This window comes from Macrobrachium rosenbergii, chromosome 49 (assembly GCF_040412425.1).
Source record: "Macrobrachium rosenbergii isolate ZJJX-2024 chromosome 49, ASM4041242v1, whole genome shotgun sequence".
In the NCBI taxonomy this organism is placed as follows: domain Eukaryota; kingdom Metazoa; phylum Arthropoda; class Malacostraca; order Decapoda; family Palaemonidae; genus Macrobrachium; species Macrobrachium rosenbergii.
In genome coordinates, this window is record NC_089789.1 from 29,858,606 (window position 1) to 29,886,105 (window position 27,500).

The 27,500-nt window shown below is 36.4% G+C and overlaps 1 protein-coding gene across 1 annotated transcript in view; it reads left to right on the forward strand.

Moving 5' to 3' along the window:
- Nucleotides 1-27,500, forward strand: part of LOC136832225 (lysocardiolipin acyltransferase 1-like) — a 104,987-nt gene that overhangs the window by 62,322 nt on the left and 15,165 nt on the right. The window contains 2 exon segments of the mRNA XM_067093056.1: nt 20,057-20,208; nt 21,372-21,498. Of these exon segments, the coding sequence (XP_066949157.1) occupies nt 20,057-20,208; nt 21,372-21,498 (279 nt within the window).

Here is a 27,500-nt window from a genome sequence, read left to right on the forward strand (position 1 = left end):
TCGTTCTAATTCAGTTATAGAAAATTTTCTTGAGTTGGTTCCTGAATTCTGTGTCTGCTATTCGACCAGCTCTTACAAAATTTTCTGTTAACCTTCTTCGATTCACTTTCTGTTTGAGGTTCAGGTTTTGACGGTGCTCCAGGGATACGTACAAAACTGATTTTCTTGCTTGTGTTCTGTTTTTGTCCGTGTTCTTATGTCCTTTTCTTGCAAATTACTTGATTCAATTTGTTGGGATTTTTCTTCTTTTTGCTGTTCCATTTATGAAGGTTTGCGTATAAGACGTGCAGCCTTTGGTAAATGTTCAGTGTTTGCTTTCTTCTGAATGTTTTTTTCTATTTACGTTCCAGTCTTACACATTTTCATAGAAGAATTCCCTATTTTTTGGAATTTGTTCATTTTTCGGAGAGTACAAGACAGAGACTCGTGGTGTTCATTAATGTCCAAAAATCCTGGCTAGTTAACTTTGCTTCACATATGGAGAAAATCAATCCACTTTCCAATAATATTACATAGACTATCGCACCAATAATTACTGTACTTCTACTTACTCCTAAAACTGAAATTCTACTTTTGAAATGTTACAACACAAGGCTTTTCAAGCTACATACCTAGTATTAACTACCGTGCGTGATAATGTTGAACCACTCCCCCAAATCATTTTGCATCTGGCAGCGTTGAATCCTGTCTAGAAGATATGAAGACGAAGGACTTTCAAAACCTCGTACGTTTGGCAATGTCGACTGCAAACTTCTTGTATAATACCTCATTGAAGTCGAGGAGACCTGAAAGAACGTAGAATCCTTGAGAGAGATTTATTTTCACGACAAGAGCCTTCTCCACATCAAAGGCAAAACAATCTCAGATCTTTTCCACAGACCTCATTTCTTATTGCTTTCTGGTTAGTGATAAATTCTGTTGCAGTTTCTGTGTCTAACTGTGTAACCAAATATCACTGCTTGAAATATCTTTATGCAGACACACATTTTTACGATTGAGAGAGAGAGAGAGAGAGAGAGAGAGAGAGAGAGAGAGAGCGAGAGAGAGAGAGAGAGAGAGAGAGAGATGTTCATATTTTCCGGTTCTCTGAGGTATTCTAAAGGTAAATAAGCTTTTTTAAAGCTGAATCTATATGAAAACAGTGGATACATACATGTTAAAAAACAAGAGAGAACTCTGGCGGGGTAAAGCAATTTGGGCCTCTTTCCCGAAAGTCCAGTGCTACTCTGCTGACCTAAACCACCCTACCAGCAACGGGGAGTTAGTCGTTTGTGATGGTTATAGCCAAAGTAGGAGGGCTTAGAGCTAGCAGTCTCATCCCTAAATATTACAGAGAACAGAGAACCTGAGAAATAGCACAATGATGTCAACCTCTTAAAGGGAAAAGGTATATATATATATATATATATATATATATATATATATATATATATATATATATATATATATATATATATATATATATATATATATATATATATATATATATATATATATATATAATACATATACATATACAAGCACACACACATCAAACTAAAAAGCAAAATATCAGATCATGTCTAGAGGATACATTTGTCTCATATATTTCCATTTTGGGCATTCCATTTTTCCAAGATAATTAGAATTCAACATTAAATGGTGTTTCTGACTTAACAATTGTGAATATATATATACATATATATATATATATATATATATATATATATATATATATATATATATATATATATATATTACTGTATATATGTATATACATATAAATATATATATAGTATATATATATATATATATATATATATATATATATATATATATATATATATATAAATGTGTGTGTTTGTGTGTTGTGCTTATCTGTATTTCGAAAACAACCACTCCCACTAAGAGGCAGCCTTCCATAGATCCCAGTCACTCTCAAACCCCACGAGACATTAAGACAAAATCAGGCGAACGGCGAGCGTCAGACATAGGCAACGTCGCCTCGGCTGTCAAGACATTTACAAGGTCTTGTTTATGGAGGGCATTTACGCACCCGTAATGGCACTGAGAAGTAATGTGGAGATATGGAAGCGACCATTTTTCTTTTTAAATTGTCAGAGGCTCTGAGGTAAGTCATAAAAGTGGGATGTGGAGTAGAGCACGCCTAGAGACAGTTGTGATAATGTGTTGGTATCTACGTGATATAGACGCAGCACATATCCATCAGCAAATATACTGGAGTGCAAATACATGAACATACATAACGTGATGTGTGTACATATATGTATATACATACATATACATATGAAAAGTATACAAATAATACAAATTGATGTGTATGCATGCATGTATATATATACATGTATATATATTTATATATAATATATATCTATCTATGTATCTATCTATTTATACATACACATACACACACACACCCATATATATATACTGCTAATGGGCATTATATGCAGACGCATGAATCGGTATGGGAACATGAAAATCTACCTGCCTATAACTTTATATTTTATTAAACTATCAAAAGAAAAAAACAGCTATTTTGTGGATTATTGAAGCCATTAATTAATTATTAAGGGAAATTACTTTGCATATTATATATACATATACAAATACCTAATTTTCCTCATAGTTTATTGATATAAATATTAGTTACACTAATCATCTTGGAGTTACTGAGGCACTTTGTAATCAACTTTATATATGAAATAAATCTTTCTTTTCTAAGTTGTATGAATAAAGAGTTTCAGATAGCCCTTCTCCATTTAAATTTAGATTGCAAATGCACTCTTCGTTGGAAATTTTATAAAGATAAGAGAAAAACAAGTAAAAAACGCACCAAAGTTTCTTCGGTGCAATCGAGTTTTCTGTACAGCATATAATGCTGTATGAAACTTTCAGCCACGGCCCATGAAACTCTCAGCCGCGGCCCATGAAACTTTCAGACACGGTCCAGTGTGGTCTGTGTTGTTGGAATCTATAGCGGTGCCAGACGCACGATCATGGCTAACTTTAACCTTAAATCAAATCAAAACTACTCAGGCTAGAGGACTACAATTTGGTATGTTTGATGATTGTAGGGTGGATGATCAACTTAACAATTTGCAGCCCTCTAGCCTCAGTAGTTTTTAAGACCTGAAGGCGGACAGAAAAAGTGCGGACGGACAGACAAATAGCCATCTAAATAGTTTTCTTTTACAGAAAACTAAAAAAAAGTGGACTGTGCAGCATATAAGTATACTTGTTAAGCCTACTGAACGGCCCACCTTATTTCCCGTCTTGTTACGGGGTAGAAATAAAGCAAGTTACATTGCTTCAGTTACAAGATGATTCGTGGTACTGGTTTTTGTGACCTCACGGCATTTTCCTGCCCCTTTTTGAGACGTTATTTATTGCAGTAGAGGTAATTACTAATTTAGTCTTCGAGCGACTCTGTTCAGTAATTTTCTTATCTCGTTATGATAAATTACAGTGTTTCTAACGTCAATACCTAGCTACTTATAGGTTAGTCTGCTGGCTAAACGAAAATTCATTATTTTATGGTATACTATGCGGCACCCCCGCCCTCTCCCTCTCTCTCTCTCTCCCCATAACTAGGATAGCTGGTAGGTTTGGAGGTCTGAGTAACTGGAAATGGAGAGACTCCTTTGAAAATGTCTTCAGAAATAAGCTTAATTGTCGGAAATAAATGGTTTCTGAAGAAGAGCATTCATTATACAACTGAAAGAGAGAGAGAGAGAGAGAGAGAGAGAGAGAGAGAGAGAGAGAGAGAGAGAGAGAGGAGACGAGGGTGTGGAAAAGGGTTTGTTAGACTATGTGCCAGCACAGATTAGATGAAGAAGAAGATCGTTGATGACTGTAATGGTGAGAAGGGGCGCGGCTGGAGTATCTCTGATCGCTACTGCATCTGGCTGAAGCCAGAATGAAAACAGAAAGTGGAGAGGAATGGTGGTAAATGTGACTGTAATATAATTAAAGTAAACGAGTTTGACGAACAGGAAATGCATATATAGCATGTAATTATAAGTTGGAAGAAAGATGAACCGAGGTTAAAGACACTAGAGTGGAAGGTGTACAAGAGCAGTATATACAATTCGAAGATGGCTTGATTTACTTGGATGGAAGACCTTGCGGCCATAAAAGGGAACATCAGCAATGTATAAGTGGTGATATGAGGATACGAAAGATTTGTTGCAAGAAAAAGGAAAGGGAATGTTGTAGGTGTTTTGCAAACAAAAGAGGATTACGCACAGGTATTCAAGGGGATGAATAAAATACTGAATAACTAAAGAAAGAAAAAAAGGAAAGTTATGAAATTAGAAGGGTGAACATAAACAAGGGCATTATGGGAAATAAAAAGAAAGATTAATCACAGGAAAAGGTGCAAGTAGTGAGAAATGTCCAAGGGCAATCTAGTTCTGTGCCAGCAGCAGCAAGTATTTTGAGGATTTGTTGAATGTGGCGAATAGAAGAGAGGCAGAACTAAGGGCTTCAGAGGTGGAAGGTGTTTGTGCAAATGACTGTGCAAGATGCGAGAAGGGTAATTAAGAGATTTTAGAAAAAGGCACCAGGAGTTGGCTGGAAAACAAGCAAGATGTTGCTGAAAACGTAAACGTTTGAATCGTTCACTAGCGTCTATAAAGTATGCTTGGATTAGTGAAATGTTCCTACGTATTGTGTGAAGTGAATAATGTTTTTTCATTATAACGATATATGTGATTTAGGAGACTATAAGAGTTACAAGGGAGCATCCTTTTTACTTCCCATACAAGGGAAGTCATATGGTAGGATTTAGGGCAAGCAAGTAAGATAAATGACTGAAGGATTAACATGACAAGACAGTGTGGGTTTACACACACACATGTGCGTGTTTGGATACAAGAACCTAAAATAAAACATTATGACGTTATTATGAGATGTGCAATGTGCAGGGTGCTGAGGATGTGTAATGTAGAAAGTAATATGCAAAGAGCAAGTTAAATATTTCATGTAAAAATGAAGCCTATGATAAAAAAAAATGTAGAAGGGAGAGTGACTGATTCAGGGTAAAACTGAGTCTTGGATAGGGATATCTCAATTTTACATGGCTGTTTGGATACCTTTATGAATAGAGTCACACAAGATATTAGAGAAAAGACAGTAAATGTGAAAGTAAAGTGCGATATTAATGAAGTGGAGAGTGGCTGGTGTCTGCAGATTGATTGGGAACACTAAAAACCTGCAGAGAACCGAGAAAGAGTTTAGAAGTGAACATGAGAATGATGATGGAGTAATGGAAGGTGGAAGAAACGATGAGGTTGATTTGCAAAGGCATTTTGAGTAAATACAACAGACGATAGTCATATAAGAGAAGAGGTGATACAGAACAGGTGAAGCAAAGACGAAAGCAGGAAGAGAAGAGAACATCCACAAAACCAAAGTCTGAATGTGTGGCGGAATTACTGAGTGAGCCAATTCTCCTTTACGGAAGTGAAATGTGGATGTTGAATGGGAATGAGACGGAATCTGCTGTGATGAATTGTCTTCAGAGTACAGGAAGGGTAAGGTCTGAAATGATGAGAAATTTGGGAATATACAGACGTGAAGAAAAGATGGATCAGAGTTTACTGAGATGATTTAGTCATGTGGAAAGAATGGAGTGTCGGAAAGGAGAGGAAGTTCTACAGAGCGCAGGGTAGATGCAATGGAGAAAATTATTGAGCATAATAGCCTTAAATTCCATGAAGCGTGAATATATACCAGCATATATATATATATATACATACATACATACATACATTATATATATATATATAATATATATATATATATATATATATATATATATATATATATATATATATATATATATATATATATATATATATATTAATGATAGCTAATCTAATTCCAAAGCGAATAGCATCATATCTGATAAACTGTCTGGACTACCTTAATTATCGTGCTATTGCGACACATGTTCTAGCGGAACGCAGCTGCAGGTGACAGCTGAATAGCTTAGTGATAGAAAAATAACATGGCATCGCCCCAGCGTAAGTCCCAATGGTATGTAGCTACTTTATACAACGGAAAGTTTTTTCAGAATATGATAAATCTCATCAATCAACAAAAACAAGTTTATAACAATAGATATGATGAGTGGATTTTAATTCTTTATTTCTCGCTGCATCTAACCGCCTCCCCACTAAACTCCCACCCCCGACCCCAACCCCCTCCCCCGCCCCCCGACTCTTTTCAGATCCCTGCCTGAAGCTAGACTCCTTTCAAAGGGGGAAAGATATGAAAGGAATAGCTTGATCCATTAATGAATTTCATTATCGCTTTTGGTCAGAATAAATATAACTCCGAGAGAGAGAGAGAGAGAGAGAGAGAGAGAGAGAGAGAGAGAGAGAGAGAGAGAGAGAGAGAGAGAGCATAATTTCTGCAGTATTGAACGAAAAACTTTGACGAAATCACCTGCGAGGGGGTCTTCGTTTTTTTTCACAAATTAATGGAGAGATTTTAATTTTAAAAAATTTCAGATGATCTTTCTTCCGCATTATATTTCTCTTTCGTATACATTAAGCTGAAGGTAATCGCCGATAATTCAAATGTAATATTGGATGTAAGCATTTTGAGGAAGTTAAGGAGCTATTTCACAGAAGAAAATTTAAGTTATTTCACAGAAGAAAATTTAAGAGTTATTTCACAAAAGAAAATTTAAGAGTTATTTCACAAAAGAAAATTTAAGTTATTTCACAGAAGAAAATTTATCACCCGTACATTTAAAGCCTATAAGATTATCCACCTTACATAATCCACAGTATAAAACGCCATAATTGAAATCTGATAAAAAAAATCAAAATAATATCAAATGAACATTGTGAAGTCAAAGAAACAAATAATCATATATGCACATAAACAGGAATGTTCTTCAGAAACAGTTATTGAAGTGATTGATAAATATAAATGCACTTACCACTGCACAAAATAAAACCAGAACGGTTTTATTTAACACTGCGTGGAAGTCGATCATAAGAAGGTTCGGGGTTTGTGGAGAAGGATCCCAACGTGGCCCTTTGGGATTCCGATGACGTTTAATGACGTCATACTACTCCTAATCATTGAAGTTCCGATGACCTCGTCTGTATACATGCATCTGCAAAATTCAAAAGTTTATTTTAACTTTCATTCTTTTGGTAATTATTTTTCAGCTGATTACAACAAAGTATAGGTATTCAGCCACAAAATTATGTCATAACCAGCTTTACAACTTGAAAAATACATTTACAGAGAGCAATAAAACTGGTTTGCTTGCAACATTGCCTTATTGCAAGCATATTACAATATATTATAATTTTACATTCATATCCGTACGATTTGCCACATAAGAATTATAAGACTGTCATAGTCTCAAACTTACCGTAACTTAACCTAATTTCACCCAACTTAACCAAAGCTAACTTGACACAATAATCCAAAACATTTTATGAGAGATATCTTCAGGAGAGAGTTGGCGACGGTAGACTGGTGAATAAGATGTACTCGTACACCTCTCCAGTTTTGGATGGAATGGAATGGAATATAGAATTTTGCCCCAAGCCAAGCGCTGCGGTCATTCAGCGCTGAAGCGGAAATTGATAATTGAAAGATTTTCAAGGTGCAACAGGACGAAAACCTCGCAGTTGCATCATAAAGCAATTGTTAGGAGAGAGTGGAAAGTAAGATGGAAGAAAGGTAATATGAACGGCGGTGCAGTAAAGGGAACGAAAGGGGTTGCAGTCAGGGACCGAAGGGACGCTGCAAAGAAGCTTGGAAAGAGAGGAAAGAAGGAAATCTAGATTTAGAAAGTGGTGGATGGGCTGCACGACAATGGCTGTGAGTCAAAGGTTCTTTATACCAGTGGATCACCATCATGCTTACAAGATAGAGGTAATTGACCTATAAAAGGTCTGATACCCTGCTGATGAGTCTTTTATGGTACATGCAGCAGGTAAGGAATGAATATGACCCTAACTGTTACTTATTTGTCTTCAGTTAGAAAAAAAAGGTTGTTTTCTGGAAAGATTTAAAGATTACATATCGCAAACTGCAATATTTCGTCAATAATATTTAACTGAATTTCAGCTACTCCTGTCAACCGAAGGCCAGGATTTTAATCAGGTCTTATGATGTTTCCTGTCACAATCACCCTAAGTCTGACCTTCGTGCAAACTGCAAGGATTTTCCTGCTACTGGGATACTGTTGCTGTGGCGGGAGCCATTTGCCCGGGAAGTTGATTTATTAACTGATAAAATAATAACCTGGTTGACAGGATGCTGGAAAACATCAGTTCTGAGAGTATAGAAGTCAGTATACTTTTGGAAGCTTCTTGAAATTTAATTGAATATTCTCAGACTTGCTTCTTAAACTGCTGGATAAAAACTTTAGCTCCATTAATTCAAGTCTCTTGTTCCAGATCTTAGTATTAATTTCTGGCCCCGTCGTTCTTTTAGCTTATAATCTGATCACCCTGTGCATTCAGATCTTAACAGAGCATACCTCTGCACACGAAGCCCTAGACGTGCGGATAACTCTGAATCTTGCCCCTTCTATTGTAAAATTCAGTAACGCACAGTGTTTTAGAAGTTTTGCTCCAGCTGGGACCAGGCTATGGAATGATCTTTCTGCTCACATAGTAAAGTCGTTGTCACTTCAGAGTGACAAACTGAGAGCTGTTTCACGTACTGAATAAGCTCCATGAGTCTTATTCATGGTTTTATAGTTTTCTTATATAGCAATTATCTTATTTCTGCATTCCTTTTCCGTTCTGGGCAGGTTTCCGTATTAAGACCCCTTGGTCGGGTAACATTTTGATTACCCAGTTTAGGCTTTACTTTCGATGATAGAAGTAATATTCTTTAATACAGCAGTAATGAAATGGACTGTTAGTTTTTATTAGACATTATATCCCACCTATCCCGTTTCCGACAGCTCTGTGCCCACGGCTAAATCCTCTCAAACAGAAAAGTAAAAAGAAAAAACCTGTTTCACTAATGAATTTCATTACTGTTTCAGCCCGGAAAGGCTATAATTCCTGGAGAGAGAGAGAGAGAGAGAGAGAGAGAGAGAGAGAGCGCATAGATTCTGATGTAATGAGGGAAAAATCTGATGAATTCCCGTGTAACGAGCTCATAAGTCTTTCTCCCAATTTGTGTTCATTTTCCTGAAAAAAAAGTAAATGGTCGTCTAGCGGCCCGAATATTAATATTTCTCTTTCAAATACAAGTAGCTGGAAGGTGCTCGCCGATAACTCATTAGTTTGGAAACGAATGCCTCGGTATTTTGACGAGTTTTCATAATAAATCGTTTGTTATCATTTCATTCAAAATGTACAGACATTTGTACAGAACTAGCTTACAAAACAAGTAACGTGTTAGGCAAGGTTCTGTGGAATAAAACGCTCAAAATGGAAAGAATGACAAATAAACAGATAGACAAATTAACAAATAGATAACATGCATACATAAACAACAAGATAAGCCAATTAAAAGCAAAAAATAAGCTCTGAATTCAACATTCCATAAAAGAAACACAGCACTGGTGCTTTTAACGCTACGACACAGTAATCCTTGAAGTGGTTTGAATAAGTGGAGAGAATGATGACGAATAAGCTGCTAAAATCGGCGTATGATTCACGAGTTTTGATAACACTGGGGAGAGGGAAATCTAGAAGTCCTGACTTGGCTTTGTTTCAGTAGTTAAAAAAGATGTGCTCACCACACAGTGTTGCAGTGTTGAGGACCTAACGGTTTTAGGTTCTGATTACGTCAAAATGGGATCTTTCCGAGATAGTCCCAGTGTTCGACTCTCCGACCGGCCAATGAAGAATTAGAGGAATTTATTTCTGGTGACAGAAATTCATTTCCTCGTCATAAAGTGGTTCGGATTCCCACAATACGCTGTAGGTCCGTTGCTAGGGCAACCCAGCTGGTTCTTAGCCACGTAAAATAAATCTAATCATTCGGGCCAGCCCTAGGAGAGCTGTTAATCAGCTCAGTGGTCTGGTTAAACTAAGGTATAATCCTAGATAGTGACCCCCCACAAGGGTTTTCGGGGGTCGTTATCTAAGACTATTATTTCCTTGGGGTCATTATCTTTATGATATTTAGTCTTTTGTTTATTTTTTTACGGTCATCCCCAAATGGTTTGTACTAAACACGCCGCGAAGGTGGACACATACCGGGTTAAAACCCGTGGGGGCCACTACCTAGGAACATCCTCAAAATCTTGTTGTACAGGTTGCATATCCGAAACTCGACAATTGAAGGATGAGCGAAGCAGTGACTGATGCCTACTGCTCCTTCATCCGAGGAAGCGGCTCAAAAGTGAAACGGTCATGCGTCAAGTCAAATATAAGTTGTTTCTTGATCCTAATGTTCCTTGTTAGAATCTACCTAATTCTAACGTTTATATTAGGTATGTCAGGAATACCTTGATCGGCCTGTCACTGCGACACCATCGTTGTGGTGGAAACCATTCGCAGGTGACAGCTGACTACTTGTCTCACAATAATAAGCAGTCGTCACAAAAATGAAGGTTGTTGACTTATGAACAAGTGATTATAACACGAATTTCGACGGTACTCCGTGGAAAATACCCTTTTTTAGAGTTTACTGAGTATTATAAATAAATGAAAATCAGTTTATAGCATGTTATATAAAAGTATTGTTACATTCCATCCTTCGCCACTGCATACGACTCTCCCTCCCTCCCCCCTCCCCTGGCACCCACACCCTTTCATCAAGCCCGCCTCCCTTCAGAGGGAAAAAGTAATTCATTAGTGAATTACATAATTGCTTCTGCTCGGGATGGCTGTAATTCTTCAAGGGGAAAATATGGATTCCGGTGTAATGATTGGAAAAAAAAAAGATGTGACGCGTTTCCCTACAAAGGGCTCATTATGGCGAATTGATATTTCTCTTTCATATGCATTTAATATTTCTCTCTCATACACATTTAGCTGAAAGGTGCGCGCCGATGATTAATTGCAATGTGCTTTTGGATGTGTGCTTTGGTAAGGTTAATGGTATCTTTAAAGATGATATCATTAAATATTCTTATTGAAAATGGGTCAAATTCATATGAAACGAGACGAATGAGCCATTAACTTATAAGGAAAGCTTCCACAGAATAGCTACAGACACACAAACATACATACATATATACATATCCATACATACATACATGCACAGAAATATCAGTTATAAAAGACAGATGAGAAAATATTCAAGATTAAATTAAACCGAATTTTAAATTGCCTCATTGAACAATATAAATGAAAACCAGTCGCAACAATCAGTATAATTCAGCGAGGCATGATTTAAATAATGCAAACGCATTTATCGTAAAATGAAGAACGTATTCATCTTTGCGGAAACATTAATAACGCGAACGTACTTACCATTTTGCGAAGAGCCAATGAAGGCGAAAATTACATTCTAAACAAATAACCGAGAAAGCGCAGAGGGTAATAGTATCAATGCAAATAGCGTTTCATGAAAGTGAATGAACTCAAACGCACAAATGGAACGAACAGTGAACGCAGAATGAAATATATCGTTAAAAGAAAAATGAATGTTAAGGCACCAGTCATATTAAGGTTTGTCTCTCTCTCTCTTAACACTACTCACACAAAATGGCGGTGTTGATGGTAATATAATTATGAATAAGTAGCTGTTTCTTATCTCTATATACCATTAAACAAATCGGATCTTTCCTAGATAGTGACCCCCAAGGGTTTTAACCCGGTATGTATCCACCTTTGCGGCGTGTTTAGTACAAGCCCGTTGAGGGTTACCGTAAAAACATAAACAAAAGACTGCAAATATCATAAAGATAATGACCCCCAAGAAATACTGGTCCTCGATAACGTCCCCTGAAAACTCTTGGTGGTCACTATCTAGGAAAGATCCGATTTGTTTACTGGTATATACAGATAAGAAACAGTTACTTATTCATAACTATGTTACCATCACCGCCGCCATTTTATGTGAGTAGTGTTGAGAGAGAGAGAGAGAGAGAGAGAGAGAGAGAGAGAAGCTCTAATATGCCTCTTGCCTTACCATTCATTTTTGATCTTATCGTTATAATAAATTTTAGTGATAAACTAGTAAGAATATCAAAGAAATAACAAGGAAAACGAGAAAATAAAGCGGACCGTAGAGAGGAGAGAGAGAGAGAGAGAGAGAGAGAGAGAGAGAGAGAGAGAGAGAGAGAGAGAGAGGTGTATTTTGATAAAGGAAGTAGGGAGACTTAAAGCAATATTTCGCATCTGGCACTTGACTCTTAAAGCGCCTAATCGTTGACAGAAATGATAAAAAATCTTTTTACCTAACAACACACACACAATTAAAAAAAAATGAATATACAGTAGATAATACTCGCATCTAGGAACCATCTAACTCTACAAGAATTATAGTATAAAAATACAGACCTGGTGAAAAGCAGAAACTAAAAATCCCTGTTCATGCTGGAAAAACTAATAAATATCCAAAACTGAGAATATTCTTTGATGTACAAAAGGAACATCTCTTTATCACGTGTATAATTTTAACATCGTCGATTCTTTCATTCAGGCATTCGTAAATGAATATAATGAATCACCGAATCATTTCATTCAGACATTCGTCAATGAATATATTGAATCACTGAATCATTTGAATCACCGAATCATTTCATTCAGACATTCGTCAACGAATATAATGAATCACCGAATCATTTCATTCAGACGTTCGTCAATGAATCATTTCACGCAGACATTCGTCAATGAATATAATGAATCAACAAATCATTTCATTCAGACATTCTTCAGTGAATATGATGAATCACCGAATCACTTCATTCAGACATTCGTCAATGAATAAATGAATCACCGAATCATTTCATTCAGACATTTGCCAATGAATAAAATGAATCACCGAATCATTTCATTCAGACATTCGTCAATGAATATAATGAATCACTGAATCATTTCATCATTAAGATTTTTTGGACTTTGGACGTGAATATAATTAAATGTGGATGAATAATCAGTTTAATTTTTGCTATTATGAGTCCTATATAAAATCGTCTACAAGGGAAATGACCTCTTTTCTCATGAAGAGAAAACCAAAACGCCATACAAAGTTCCATTACAAAAAAGTACAGAGATTGAGAAAGAGAAAGGAATTAAATGTCAGCTGGCGAAAACCTAATATGCCTTTTCGTTCCTGTCGTTATAAATAATTTTTGTAGTAAACTGGTAAGAATATCACAAATAACATGAAAAACGAAAAAATACGAACCGGAGAGAGAGAGAGAGAGAGAGAGAGAGAGAGAGAGAGAGAGAGAATAACCTACGCCTTGACAAGCAAGAGCGCGGGCGGAAGTTTCCCTCGAGATTCGCGGATGATATATTTTGAAACTTTCTGGAGTCCAGAATGGAAGTTACTCGAGTCTGAAGGAGTTTTAGGTCCATAACGAGCCATTACAGTTAATCTTAGCAAATATCGCCATAATATATGACCGTAATTAAAAGGAAATAGACAGGAAAATATGAACTCAAGAATGGCTCGACTCACTCAGCCCTGACAAGTCTTCGACATAAATTATTATATTTTTTTCAAGTTTTTTTCCTTTTTTTTTTTACTGGAGCTATGAACAGCAGGAAATAGTTAAAGAGGTATAGTGGTGGTACTAGTAATAGCCTAAAGTTCATCCATAGGCCTAATAGTAACAGTAGTACTAGTAATAGTCTAAGGTTCATCCATAGACCTACAGTAATAGTAACAGCAGTACTAATAACAGTCTAAGGTTCATCCATAGGCCTAATAGTTACGGTAGTACTAGTGATAGTCTAAGGTTCATCCATAGGCCTAATAGCAACAGTACCTTGAATTTAGCTAGAAAGTTGGCAGAGGAGGTGGTTTATAGCTGAGTGTTTCAAAGAGTTTCGTTAGAGTTTCTGCTATATTTTCTTTTATTTTTGTTATTGCACGTACTGAAAAACAAGAGACTGTTCGTAGTTCCGACTGAGCTCATATTCAATTGGAAATGTCTCAGTGCGATGAAACGAAACCTTACGTCACAACGATATTACCGGGAAGCCTTAGAACGAAAATTCCTTTTGCCCAGACTATGCTGGGTTTCTTCGGGTACGTAGGGCTTCCCGTCTCTCTCTCTCTCTCTCTCGAACTTGCACAAGAGAACAGCTCTCAGTGTGCTTTTCACTTTCTTGCAACACTCTCTAACGCCTAATAGTGAATCTGTCTGTCTCTCTCATACGCATACATTATCTCTCTCTCCTCTCAATCTCAAACTGAGAATTCTTCTTTTCTCCTTTCAGTCCATATACATATCTTACCCGCATTGGCGCACATACACAAGAACACCAACTTCCACTTCAGAAATTACGACTGATCACTGAAACAACGCCATCAAAAACCTATTAGCATGCAAATCAGCAAATAATTTCTGTCTGAGGAATTGTCGTAATCCTCAGAAGTTTCATTGCCGGAAGAGGTGTACGAGGTGGGGAAAATGACGAATCCGACGCATGAGATATTACGTTAAAGTCACACGTTTCGTATAACTCGTTTTGCGCTTTGCTCCGAATAAGATTTTCGGAACACGAAGGAACGTTCTATAACATGGAAGTATTCTGTGCGTATTTGAATTAAAATTTTTTAGTTTTCTGTAATAGAAAAGTATTGAGATGGCTTTGTCTGTCCGTCCGTACTTTTTCTGTCCACACTTTTTCTGTCCGCCCTCAGATCTTAAAACTACTACCGAGGCTAGAGAGCTGAAAGTTGGTATGTTGAGCATCTACCCTCCAATCATCACACATACCAAATAGCAGCCTTCTAGCCTCAGTAGTTGTTATTTTATTTAAGGTTAAAGTTAGCCATGGTCGTGCGTCTGGCAATGTTATAGGACAGACCACCACATGGCCGTGGCTGAAAGTTTCAAGGGCCGCGGCTCATACAGCATTATAACGAGACCACCGAAAGACAGATCTATTTTCGGTGGCCTTGATTATACGCTGTACAGAAAACGCGATTTTTCGGCGCATTTTTTCTCTCTTCAGAGGTTATGAATCGAAGAAAGAAGAATAGTTTTTTAAACGAATCTTTATCCTGAGAAAATAAAGAATGTTATACAATCCCAGTGAGACTTTAGAATAAAACCTTCATCAAGGGACCACGGAATAAGAAGAATCTTAATATAGGGACGCTATGGGTAATAAGTCTTAATCGAGGAATATCTACAATGAAGAATCTTGATTCTGAGAAACTACGGAAAAGGATTTCCAACCAGACACTACGGGAATGAAAAACCTTAGTCTAGAGAAATTACAAAAGTGAACATTCTTCATTTAGAAAGAAAACAGGTCTGAAACCCCATTATCTCGAATTAATAAACGAATCTAGAGAGGCTACAGGAAAAGTCAAAGGCACTGGAAGGAGCACAGAAACATGTGAAGGACGGAGAAAGATAAAGAATCTCAAAAGCCACAATGGCAAGGTTGGGTAAACCGGTTATGTGAAACCCAAGCGAAGATCGAATTGCGCTCCGAGTTTTCTTCGGCCTCTTCTCATTCTTCGAACCTTCCTGCGTTTTTATTTGTACTTTTTCCTGCTCCATTATATAATTTCTACCTCCAGACTTTTAATTTTTTGCTTTTATGATGGCCACCATCTAACGGGAACTTAATTATAAACACTGATGTAAATGATTTCGGGGTTTTAAAAATTCCACAAGCCTTGTAAATAATAATAATAATAATAATAATAATAACAATAATAATAATAATAATAATAATAATAAATCTAGGATTTAAATTATCAACCGTGAATTTAGGTGAAACAGTTCTCTTGGATCCCAGTGCTATAAACAGCGAGCAAAAGAGAGGAAGTGCATGACGCCAGAGAGATATAACTCCCTCACGATTTCAAGCCGCACGGATAGTAGTGGTGGTTTATGTGCCAAGCACGGAAGTCTATTCTAATTTGGAATACGTGATATTCACATCAACAGTCTCTCTCTCTCTCTCTCTCTCTCTCTCTCTCTCTCTCTCTCTCTCTCTCTCTCTCTCTCTCTCTATATATATATATATATATATATATATATATATATATATATATATATATATATACATACATGTATGTATATATTATACATACACACACACACATATATATATATAAATATATATATATATATATATATATATATACACACATGTATATATATATATATATATATATATATATATATATATATATATATATATATAATGATGACTGATTGCTCTAGCATTTGTTTTCCAATTACAGTCTAATGTCAAGAAAAACAAAGGAAGAAAGAACGCAGCCAGGTAGAAAGCCTGCCATTGGAATTTTCATCGACTCCTGTTTTCTCTACATTTGATAATTTGAATTTAAATTTCTAAATTTAAACTATATCTAAATTTCAAATTTAAATTAAAGATAAGGTTTTCTTTTTAAATTTAAAACGAGTCATCCTGTTTTTTTTTCTGAACTACAGTTTCATTTATGCATTAGAGACAATAGATTTTGATGCCAATATCATGATATTTTAAAGTCATGTAGCATACGTCTTTGACACCTTATAAATTGAGCCTGACATAATTAATTAAATTAAACGGCTTATGGGGAAACATGGCATTTTGGCAATGGCTGAAAGAATCTCTTCCCATTTCTTACGATAAAATAATCTAACGATAAATATATAAGGATTATAAGCAAAGAGTTCTTTGTCCTCGCCAAATAAACCATAAATTCCTATAAATTCTTAAGTGAAGTCTAAAAATAATGGAAGAAGATGAGGGGTGAATGGAGTTCGGTGTTCGGTGTCTCATAAAACACTAAGCAAATTTCTTTGCCACAAAATCTTTTATATTATCATTACTGCTACTGCTGTCGTTGTTGCTCAAATGTGCGTACATAATTATATGATAAGGAGCTAAAAACAAAAACAAAAAGCTTCAACAGAATAAAAAAAGGCCCAAAGAATAAAAAAAAAGGAAATAAAAAAGAAAATAAGCCGTAGAATCTAGCAGTGGCTGAAAGCAAAAACATAGAAAAGTCTCGCACATAAACAGCAAAATAAAGGGGAAACCTAAGGTTGCTTAGGTACGGAGTAGTCGACTGTATGAGTTTGGGGCGGGTGAGGAGGGGGGTTCCGGAATGGGGGGCGAGGATGGCCTAAATTGACTTCGAACACTATTTCCTTTTTTTCCATTAACCAACGCAGTAGAGAATCCAGACTTGATTACGTAACTGCGCGTATGTGTTTGTGTGTGTTTGTGTGTGTATGTTACCGATGCCGCCTTGCACTGATAGGATTTCTTTTTGCGTTTGTTCTTTGGTTTCTTAATCCCGCGTTCTGCAGTGCTATTTAAGAACTGCAAGTGTCTTACTGTGCAACATTTGTAACTGTTGTTTTTTGTTTTTGTTTTAGATCTGTACATGCTCATTTTATGAACGCTTTTCATTCCACTTTTTCCTTCTATTGCAACAATCGTTGGAAATAATGTAGATGCATTGTATACTTGATGATGACACATTTTCTTTTTCTTAAGGGGGGGGGGGATGGAAGGGATTTATTTCAAACAAAAGCTGAACCTGGAGACTAATCCATGTCATATTCTGGCTTTTCACTGTATCATGAAAGAAAAGGAAACATAAAAAAAAATGTACAAGCCAAGCAAGTGGAATTTAAATGTAAAAAAGTCAATATGTGCTTTGTAGGAATCAAGAACAGCTAAAGGTCCACTGGATCCTTTGTATATGATGTAGCGCAAGTCATTTTATTCCCAGGAAATGGTTACAAAGCATGACCCATTTCTGATATAAGATACACAAATTTCATAGAAAATTCCATATATATATATATATTATATATATATATATATATATATATATATATATATACATACAGTATATTATATATATATATATATAGTATATATAGTATATATATATATATATATATATATATATATATATATATATATATATATATATATATATATATATAGTCTCAGTTTCTTTCTTGGCTTAATGATAAATAATATTGCAAGACCAGGAAGAACATTCTTTATTGTACGAATAAAACCTCATCATCAGGCTGAAAAAACCAACAAGGATGAGAATAAATAAAATTACAATAAAATGACTTGTCTAATAAATCTTCAACTAACGAAATATAAAAATGAATAAGTAAATACAAACTAAAAGGTGGGGCAATAAAACAACGAAAAATTAAAAAAGACACATAAAAATATGAAAATAAAACTAAGGTGAAATGTAAAACAAACTGCCACTCACAAAGTAAAATATTTAACGACATGTCATATAAGTTAGATACCAGACGAGTTGTTGTTCAATTCCTTCTTCATCTTTTTAATAGTCAGCGACTCTGAAATTAAAGGTCAAGTCTCTATTTGAACAAAAGACAGTACCCGAAAATCAGGTCAGTGAAAGGATGGTCCTGTGCTAAACTGTGTTCTCTAATGAAAAGGGTGGTTTGGAAAAACCTAGTTCTAATAGAAAAGACCTCTGTGTTCAAAATTCTGTGTCTGAGCCAGCGGAACTGGATCCACGTATCGCAACCACACTGCAACAAGTGAACAAATAAACGACCCAGGAATTAAGTAAATGTTTTAAATAAAGTTTTTGTCAGACCAAAGTGCAGTACCGTAGTAAAATGTAAAAAGTACATTAAATTGCCTTACCTTGGTCATAGTAGCTATATGGTCAAAAAGTTACAAGAAATACAATCATTGTTTCCCTGAGTTTCCAGTTTGTTTCTGTAATCCTTTTACAATAAGATCACTTTTGAGAGAGAAGCCTACTCTGCCTGTGGACCTAATTCCTGTGTCGTTGCTTGTTCCTTGTTAGCAGTGTGGTCTGCGATGTGGGATCCAGTTCCTGCTGGCTCGAACACAGAAATTTTGGAACAAGGGTCTTTCTATTAGAACTAGGTTTCCCCTTTCCCAAACCACCCACTTTTCTGCCGTTAAGTCATTTGACCTGGATTTTCAGGTGATCTTTTGTTCAAATAGACTGGACCTTACAAACTATTAAAAGATGAAGAAGGAATTGAACAACAACTCGTCACCCTATCGTGTAATTTCATAGTAGGTACTCAGTGGGTCGTTAAAATATTTTAAGATACCCCACATTTCACCTTATGTTTGTGTTTTAATTTACGTTATTTTGTCTCATAGTATATTGTTCATTTTATATATATATTTTTGCTGATTTATATGACAATTCATTTTATAATTTATTGATTCTCATCATGTCAAGCTTGATGATGAGGTTTTATACCTCGAAGCTCTTACAATAAAAATGTTCTTCCTGGTCTTAATAATATTATTTATCATTAAGCTATATATATATATATATATATATATATATATATATATATATATATATACATATATATATATATATATATATATATATATATATATATATATATATATATATATATATATATATATATATATATATATATCGGACATTACAAAAGTTCCCTTACTGTCATGTGTTCATTTCCATTTATATATATATATATATATATATATATATATATATATATATATATATGTATATATATGTATATATATATATATATATAATATATATATATATATATATATATATATATATTATATATATATATATATATATATATGGAAATGAACACATGACAGTAAGGGAACTTTTGTAAATGTACGATAAACTCACAGCCGGATGGTAATGGTAACTAAAAGTGCGATAATTGCCGAAAACTCCCTTACTGTCATGACAAACCTCTTCTTTAAGGGATCTGAACGCGTCACTGACCTGTATTACCAGGTCAACTGTATCCACTCATTCACAGAGGGAATAAATTAAACATGTTGCTACATATACTGTATATTTTTGCATCATAGCGGGCCTATCGTACCCTTAGACATTTAATTCACCTGTTTATAAAGCAAATTCACTGTTGATGTTTATAAACGCACGATATCCCATTTGCCAGATGGGCGACGCCAGCGGGGGAGGAGTCGACGAAGTAAGCGACTCCATATCGAGGCTGGAGCGCCCCAGGAGCCTCGACGTGAATGGCATAGATCTGGAAGAAAAAGTCGGCTGGCAGGGATGGTTCCGGGGAATCAGCTATACCCTGCTCTGGTGAGTAGTGATGCTCTTGTGGGCATGACCTCTTCTGTCTGAGGAAGGTGGTCTTTCTTTCAGTGGAAATAACCTCTTTCTTTGCTTTATTGTCTTAGATTATAAAGAAGAATAGTTACATAGAAGAATAAAATTTAGCAACGAACTGAATATATTAAGTCCTTGAATGTTACTTATGAGAATCATCGCTAGGTTCGTCATTAGTGGACCACTTAATGCGAATAAGCTATTTGTTACATTATTCTAATCTATGATTTATTTGTCTTTCTCTTCCGTCTCAGTTCTCACAGCATTACATAATCGTAATCCCTTGGGTAGTTATCCATTTCTTACATTGTTTTCCGGAGCGCAGTTTCTCCCAGGGCTGTTTTTCCCCATGCTGGTTTACCTAATTATTTTTCCACAACGTCGACTTCCACAAGATTGTTTACTCCCGCTCTCTCTATAATATTGGTCTGCAAAACAACCACAACTTTGTTTTTTGTAATATTAGTTTTTTTCTGGACTATTTTCCTCATAGTGATTTCTCATTCCTTTTCCCTTGGTCTTATATTCCTCAAGACTTTCTATTACGAATTTATCCTTCATGGTGATTCCCATCATGTTCATCTTTCCATCTTTGTTTCAGCGTTGTTTCTCTCCTTGGCCAGTTCTCAGTGTTGTTTTCCCTCGTGGTTCCGTCAATGACATTTCCTTCTCCGTATTACTCTATAGATGTTTCCCCTCTGTTTTTATTTTCAGCGATGGTTTCCTCTGTGTTGTTCTTCTCGAAGTTGTTTTGTTCGAGCCCTTTTCTTCAGTGTTGCTCTTCTTGGTGTTTAACCTCACTTTCTACACCCTGTTGATCTGAATGTTGCTTTTTTCCTACTTTCATTTTCCTTCATTCTTGGCTTCTTCGATGTTGTTTTCTTATTCTTATTCCCTCTGCGTTGTTCTTCTCACTATTCTTTTCCTCGTTCCTTATTTCCACATATATTTTTTTAAACAAAGTTGTTGTTGTTCTTTCCGTGATTCACCTCATTAAAAAAATTTTGCCTTCCTCACATCCTTTGTCTTATTCCATTTTCTCCTAAGATGAATTTCCGTATTACTCTGTTGTTGTTTTCCTTATTCCTTTTTCCTCAGGGTTGTTTTCCTCATTCCTTTCCCCTTTTAATCCTCAGGTACGGCTCCATCATGATGGGATTCTATTCCCTTTACTGCCCCGTCCTGCCGCTGCTGCTCATCGACAGGAAAGTTTACAGGAGGGCCACTGAGGTCATCTTCACCATGTGGGAGAGCTTCGCTGTGGTGAGAACAAGAGAGTATATTTCAAAGTGGTGAGAAGAGAGAGAGAGAGAGAGAGAATACTTATGTACATTCAAAAATTATAAAAAAACACAAAGTAAAATTAACATCAGAGAGAGAGAGAGAGAGAGAGAGAGAGAGAGAGAGAGAGAGAGAGATTTACCGATAACATGGAGTAGAGAGAATGAGAGAGATTTATTGATAACATAGCTGAGAGAGAGAGAGAGAGAGAGAGAGAGAGAGAGAGAGAGGAGAGAGAGAGAGTTAGAGAGAGATGAAACAGATTTACCAAGATAACATGGAGTGAGGGAATGACAGATTTATTGATAACATTGCTGAGAGAGAGAGAGAGATATGCCGAGAGAGAGAGAGAGAGTGAGAGAGAATACAATTTGAGAAAAGAGAGAGAGAAGAAACAGGTGGTTTTTTCATCGAACATGAAACATGACGTACAGAAGATGAGAGAGATATATTTACTGATAGCAAACATAAGAGAGAGAGAGAGAGAGAGAGAGAGAGAGAGAGAGAGAGAGAGAGAGAGATATAGCGTTTTTAATCATGTTCTCACTTTCTTCCTACTTCCCCTCTCTTTCTCCCTCTACCGTTTGATCAGTTAGAAACTTAGATGGGTAAACAGTAGTGAGTTTGTTTTTGTTTACTACAAGCCTCATATAACGGTGCGTCCACGGTGCAGTAAGATACACATCAGCACCTTGTCTTACACACATCACAAACAAGTTGACTACAAGTCAACGACTTACTGGTTGGAATCCTTACCAGCGTTTCATATGCCGACGTGTGTTTATAATATACTTTTAAGGTAGTGTGGGTTCGTCCTAATGTAATACAATTTGGTAGAAAAGTTTACAGAGAATATAAACAGCATGATGCTTTTCATCGTAAAATTCAGGAATCTACACCGAAATATTAATATAACATACATCTATGAAAGTTTGACACACACATATATACACGTATATATATATATATATATATATATATATATATATATATATATATATATATATATATATATATATATATAATCAACACACATTCACGTGTGGAACAGAAATCAATTTCTGACTCACATCAGGATCGAACCCAGGTCTTTCAATTGAAAGGCAAGGGCGTTGCTGAAGTTGGGGAAAACACGCTGGTATGCAAGCAGTTAGCTTGTCCAGGTAACTCCTTGGGTGCCGTTGCCCTCAGGTTCCAACTTCTTTTATGACTTGTATGGCCTAATGGGCAGCGCCCTTGCCTTCCAATTAAAATACCTATGTTCGATCCTGATGTGAGTCAATATATATATATAAATATATGCAGAAAATGATTTTTCAAGGACCCTTGAAAATAGGATAAAAAAGACCAAAGACATCATTCCAGCAAGTCGATCATTTGCATCAATACTAACACCAAACCCAATCGAAGTTTATTAAAAGTAATTTACAAAGTTAATTAAAAGTCTTTGCGGAAATAGAAGAGACACAAAAAGTTAAGTATACCTTAGTTCAACCAGACCACTGAGCTGATTAACAGCTCTCCTAGAGAGGGCTGGCCTGAAGGATTAGATTTATTTTACGTGGCTAAGAACCAATTGGTTACCTAGCAACGGGACCTACAGCTTATTGTGGAATCCGAACCATATCATACCGAGAAATGAATTTCTATCACCAGAAATAAATTTCTCTATTTCTTCGTTGGCCGGTCGAAGAATCGAACTCGGGGCCAGCAGAGTGCTAGCTGAGAACGATACCCACCTGTCCAATGATGAACTATTCTCGACACAAATATTACGTAATTCAGTCACCCAGATCAGTCACAAAGCTACAGCAAACGAGGTACGTCAATTATACCGCAAGCCCTGACAATCCACTAGAATTACTGTGAACTGAAGGGATGATGTGGGAACCAGACCTGACAACCTGGCAAAAAAACTACTTAAAAGTTATCGTACAGAAGTTTTTCTTTCTCTCAGCAAAACTCAACTTTGTAAAGTTTGTTTTTTCTTCTTAGAAACTCGATCTCTATTCAACCGCCAGTCAGTTGTCTTCGTCCAGTGCCACATCAAAACAAGCAAAAAATGCGCCGAAATAGAGTTTTCTGTACAGGGTATAATGCTGTATGAAACTCTCAGTCACGGCCCATGAAACTCTTAGGCGCGGCCCATGAAACTTTCAGCCACGGCCCGGTGGTGGCCTTTGTTGCTGGCACCTGTAGCGGTGCCAGACGCACGATCATGGCTAATTTTAACCTTAAATGAAATAAAAAAACTACTGAGGCTAGAGGGCTGCAATTTGGCATGTTGGATGACTGAAGGGTGGATGACTAACATACCAATTTGCAGCCCTCTAGCCTCAGTACTTTTTAAGATCTGAGGGCGGACAGAAAAAGTGCCGACGGACAGACAAACAGCCATCTCAGCAGCTTTCTGTTACAGAAAACCAAAATGTGAAGGAATCATATTTAATTATAGCACGCATTTGAAAAATGTCTCGAAAATGGATGAAAGGATTTGAAAGAGACCGGTGAAAACATTCGTTGGGTGACCCTTCCTGATGGCTATATTTCTTTGGTGCTAATAGTTAAACATCAAACGATTATCGACATCAAATTCATATTACTCATTATTGATACCCGACGACCAAACGCTGAACATTGTGTAACCAGATATAATAACAATGATAATGATGATAATGATAACTGGGTACGAATAATCCTGTCATATCATCGATGTATTATCTATAAGTTTGAAGTACTAAGAAGCTTAGGCTTAGGCGAATGCTTCATAATAATATTGAGACTCCCACATAATGCATCAAGAATATGACTGTGGATTCTTAATAACCAAGAATTTTGTTAATAACAATATTAATAATTTCAATTCTTTGGTGGATTTATGCTCGAGTTAATAACTGGAGTCTAAGGGTCGATGGAAATAACTGTATAATATTACGTTGATGATATCGTAGAGCCTATTCGAAATTTCATTTAATTTTGAACCGTCATCAAAGCACCAGAATTTAATCAAGTTTATATACCTCATTTTGATATCGATAAAACTCACTATCACTGACCTATTTCGTATGGAACAGGCTCGCAGGGGCACTGACTTGAAATCCTAGCTTCCATTAAAAGAATTTACGGAAAACAATGCGAAGCAGAAATGCTTTTCAAATACTTTTTCGAAATTATCAAGTCTGACTCTCGATAGAAGTAACAAGTAAAATATGCTTCGAAGTTTCCTCGGCGCAATCGAGTTTTCTGTACAGCGTATAATCAAGGCCACCGAAAATAGATCTGTCTTTCGGTGGTCTCGGTACAATGCTGTATAAGCCGCGGTCCATGAAACTTTAACCACGGTCAGGTGGTGGCCTGGCCTATATCGTTGCCAGATGCATGATTATGGCTAACTTCAACCTTATATATAATAAAAACTACTGAGGTTAGAGGGCTGCAATTTGGTATGTTTGATGATTGGATGGTGGATGATCAACATACCGATTTGCAGCCCTCTAGCCTCGGTAGTTTTGAAGATCTGAGGGCGGACAGAAAAAGTGCGGCCGGACAGACAAAGCGGGCACAATAAAACAGGCTGAGTGTAGTTTTGTAGTTTAATACAATTCATTTTGGAGCAAGACAAGCAGTGGAGGTACAGTAGAGCAAAATTAGGCCTAATGTCGCGCAGACGATCATTAAAAGCAAAACACCGATCAATCCCTTCAGGAGACAATATTCAAACGCCCAGCAACGCTCACGTCATGGCGAGTAACCAAGGAAGAATATATCTTCTCTACCAGTCTAGCGAAAGGACTGGTGGAGAAATATTACGGAAATAGTTTGCATTTATGTTCACAGACTATTCAACAGCACACAAAAGAAAATACGCTTATGCCCGGTCCTTTTTCTCTTCTTCTAGAAAGTAAGCTTATATCTAAGGCTCTAATGCCTCGTTTCTCTGAAGCACATAAAATTGTCGGTGATAATGCTTCATCTCGTTCGTCTGAAATCTAATGAGACCTAAAAGCATACTTACCGTTAATATTATCGCAACTACTTTGGTCATTACCTTGACAGGTAAAAAATCTTTATTCCTTTTGCTGATAATTTTTTTTAAAGAGTTTTATCTTTCATTTTTTTTATTCTTAAGCTGTCTGCCAGTTCCTCATTTCTGACAAGAGCTTTCCCTTCCCTACACCGATATTGATAAAACATCGAGAGAGAGAGAGAGAGAGAGAGAGAGAGAGAGAGAGAGAGAGAGAGAGAGAGAGAGAGAGAGAAGAGAGAGAGAGAGAGAAAATTATTGAATACATCCACTTCTATCAGTATGGTATCCCCCGTAATTCCTGCAACATTCACTCATTTAGGTAGCACACCATCAGTTCCCCTAGAGCTATACCCCACCATCTACAGTAGCTCCATTTTCCCGCGCACTTCTTCCAGTTTTATTGCCTAACTGAACCCGGGTTCATTTAGGGTGTATGTCAGCGCATAGGCACTCTAGGGTCATTTACTGTGGGCTGCTTTAATTGTAGATTTTATAAATGATGAGATGCTTCACATAATTACACAGAAGGGATTTTCAAGAGTGCATCAAACCCCCACTACAAGTGCCACCTACTGCTCTGTATATATGTGTGTATATATGTGTATATAATATATATATATATATATATATATATATATATATATATATATATATATATATAATATATATATACATACACACACATATATATATATATAGATATATATGTATGTATGTATGTATATATATATATAATATATATATATATATATATATATATATATATATATATATATATATATATATATATATATATATCACCATACGTCTTTTTTCTTCTTCTCCTTAAAAGGATCGCTGTAGCCTTTTACAGCAGTTCTTTGGAATGCGACTGCTAGGCATAGGCCCTTTCTTTGGCATTGGCTAAGGCTGGTACCTTTTCCTAGCAGTTCCGACAGGCTGGGTTTGGCCCACAGACCTCACGAACGTGTGTATATATGTATGTATATGTATATGTATATATGCTGGTTATAACAGTTTTCCCGTCTTCACTGTTAAACACGATACGGATTCCACACGATTCCATGTCATTAGGAAACTTTGATTTGTTGGAAGATACTTATAGGATCAATCTTAGCAACGTTATGAAGCCTTACAGAGATACGAGAAAGAAAAGTTTCTACAGAACAGTTCTAAGAGGCCACTTTGTTTGCACTTAGGAAGTGAAGTTCACTGACTTCTACTATATTCCTTTGGTCTTGATTTTTCGCTCGTATTGCGGCTTAGTTGGACTGTGGAAGTTCAGGCCATCTTGTCTCAATACGACAGAGCTAGATGGAAATAAGGCAATTAAATGGCACCAATACAAGACAGTGACTGATAAGGATTGAAGTTTTTTGTTATGAAATTTCGTCTGGAAACTTTCGACCATTCAGAGCCTAAGACATTGAAAAGAGGGAATTGGAGCGGTTGAACAGCAAGAAAGAGAGATCTAGGAAATGAGGGAGATGGAGTACAAGGACGTAAAAGTGAAACAAGGAAAACCTCCACAGTTACACTGAGAACTAATAGTCAGAGAGGTTGGACAGCAAGATGGAAGAAAGGAAGCGGCGATGGAGGTGAAGTTAAAGCTTAAAAAGTGGGCGCAGATAGGGGCCGAAGAGACGATGCAAACACTTTAATAGTGACTACCGTGCACCACGCGAGGTGCAGTGACTGCACTAACCCCCTATGGATGTGGATAAAAGTCAATAAAAAAAAACCGCCTTTGCCGAATGTAAGAAAAAACTGCGACCTTAGCCTAGGGAAGCTGCACGAAGATTACCGTGCTAGACTTCATGCAGACAACAGTCTTATATTCTCGATTTGTGTTAAAAGAACGGAGCAAATCCGAACTGTGTCCCTTGCATGTTCGGACAAAATAAGCTGCACGTGGCAGATGGTTATCTCGCTGATTTAGAAGCAGAAGGAGACACAA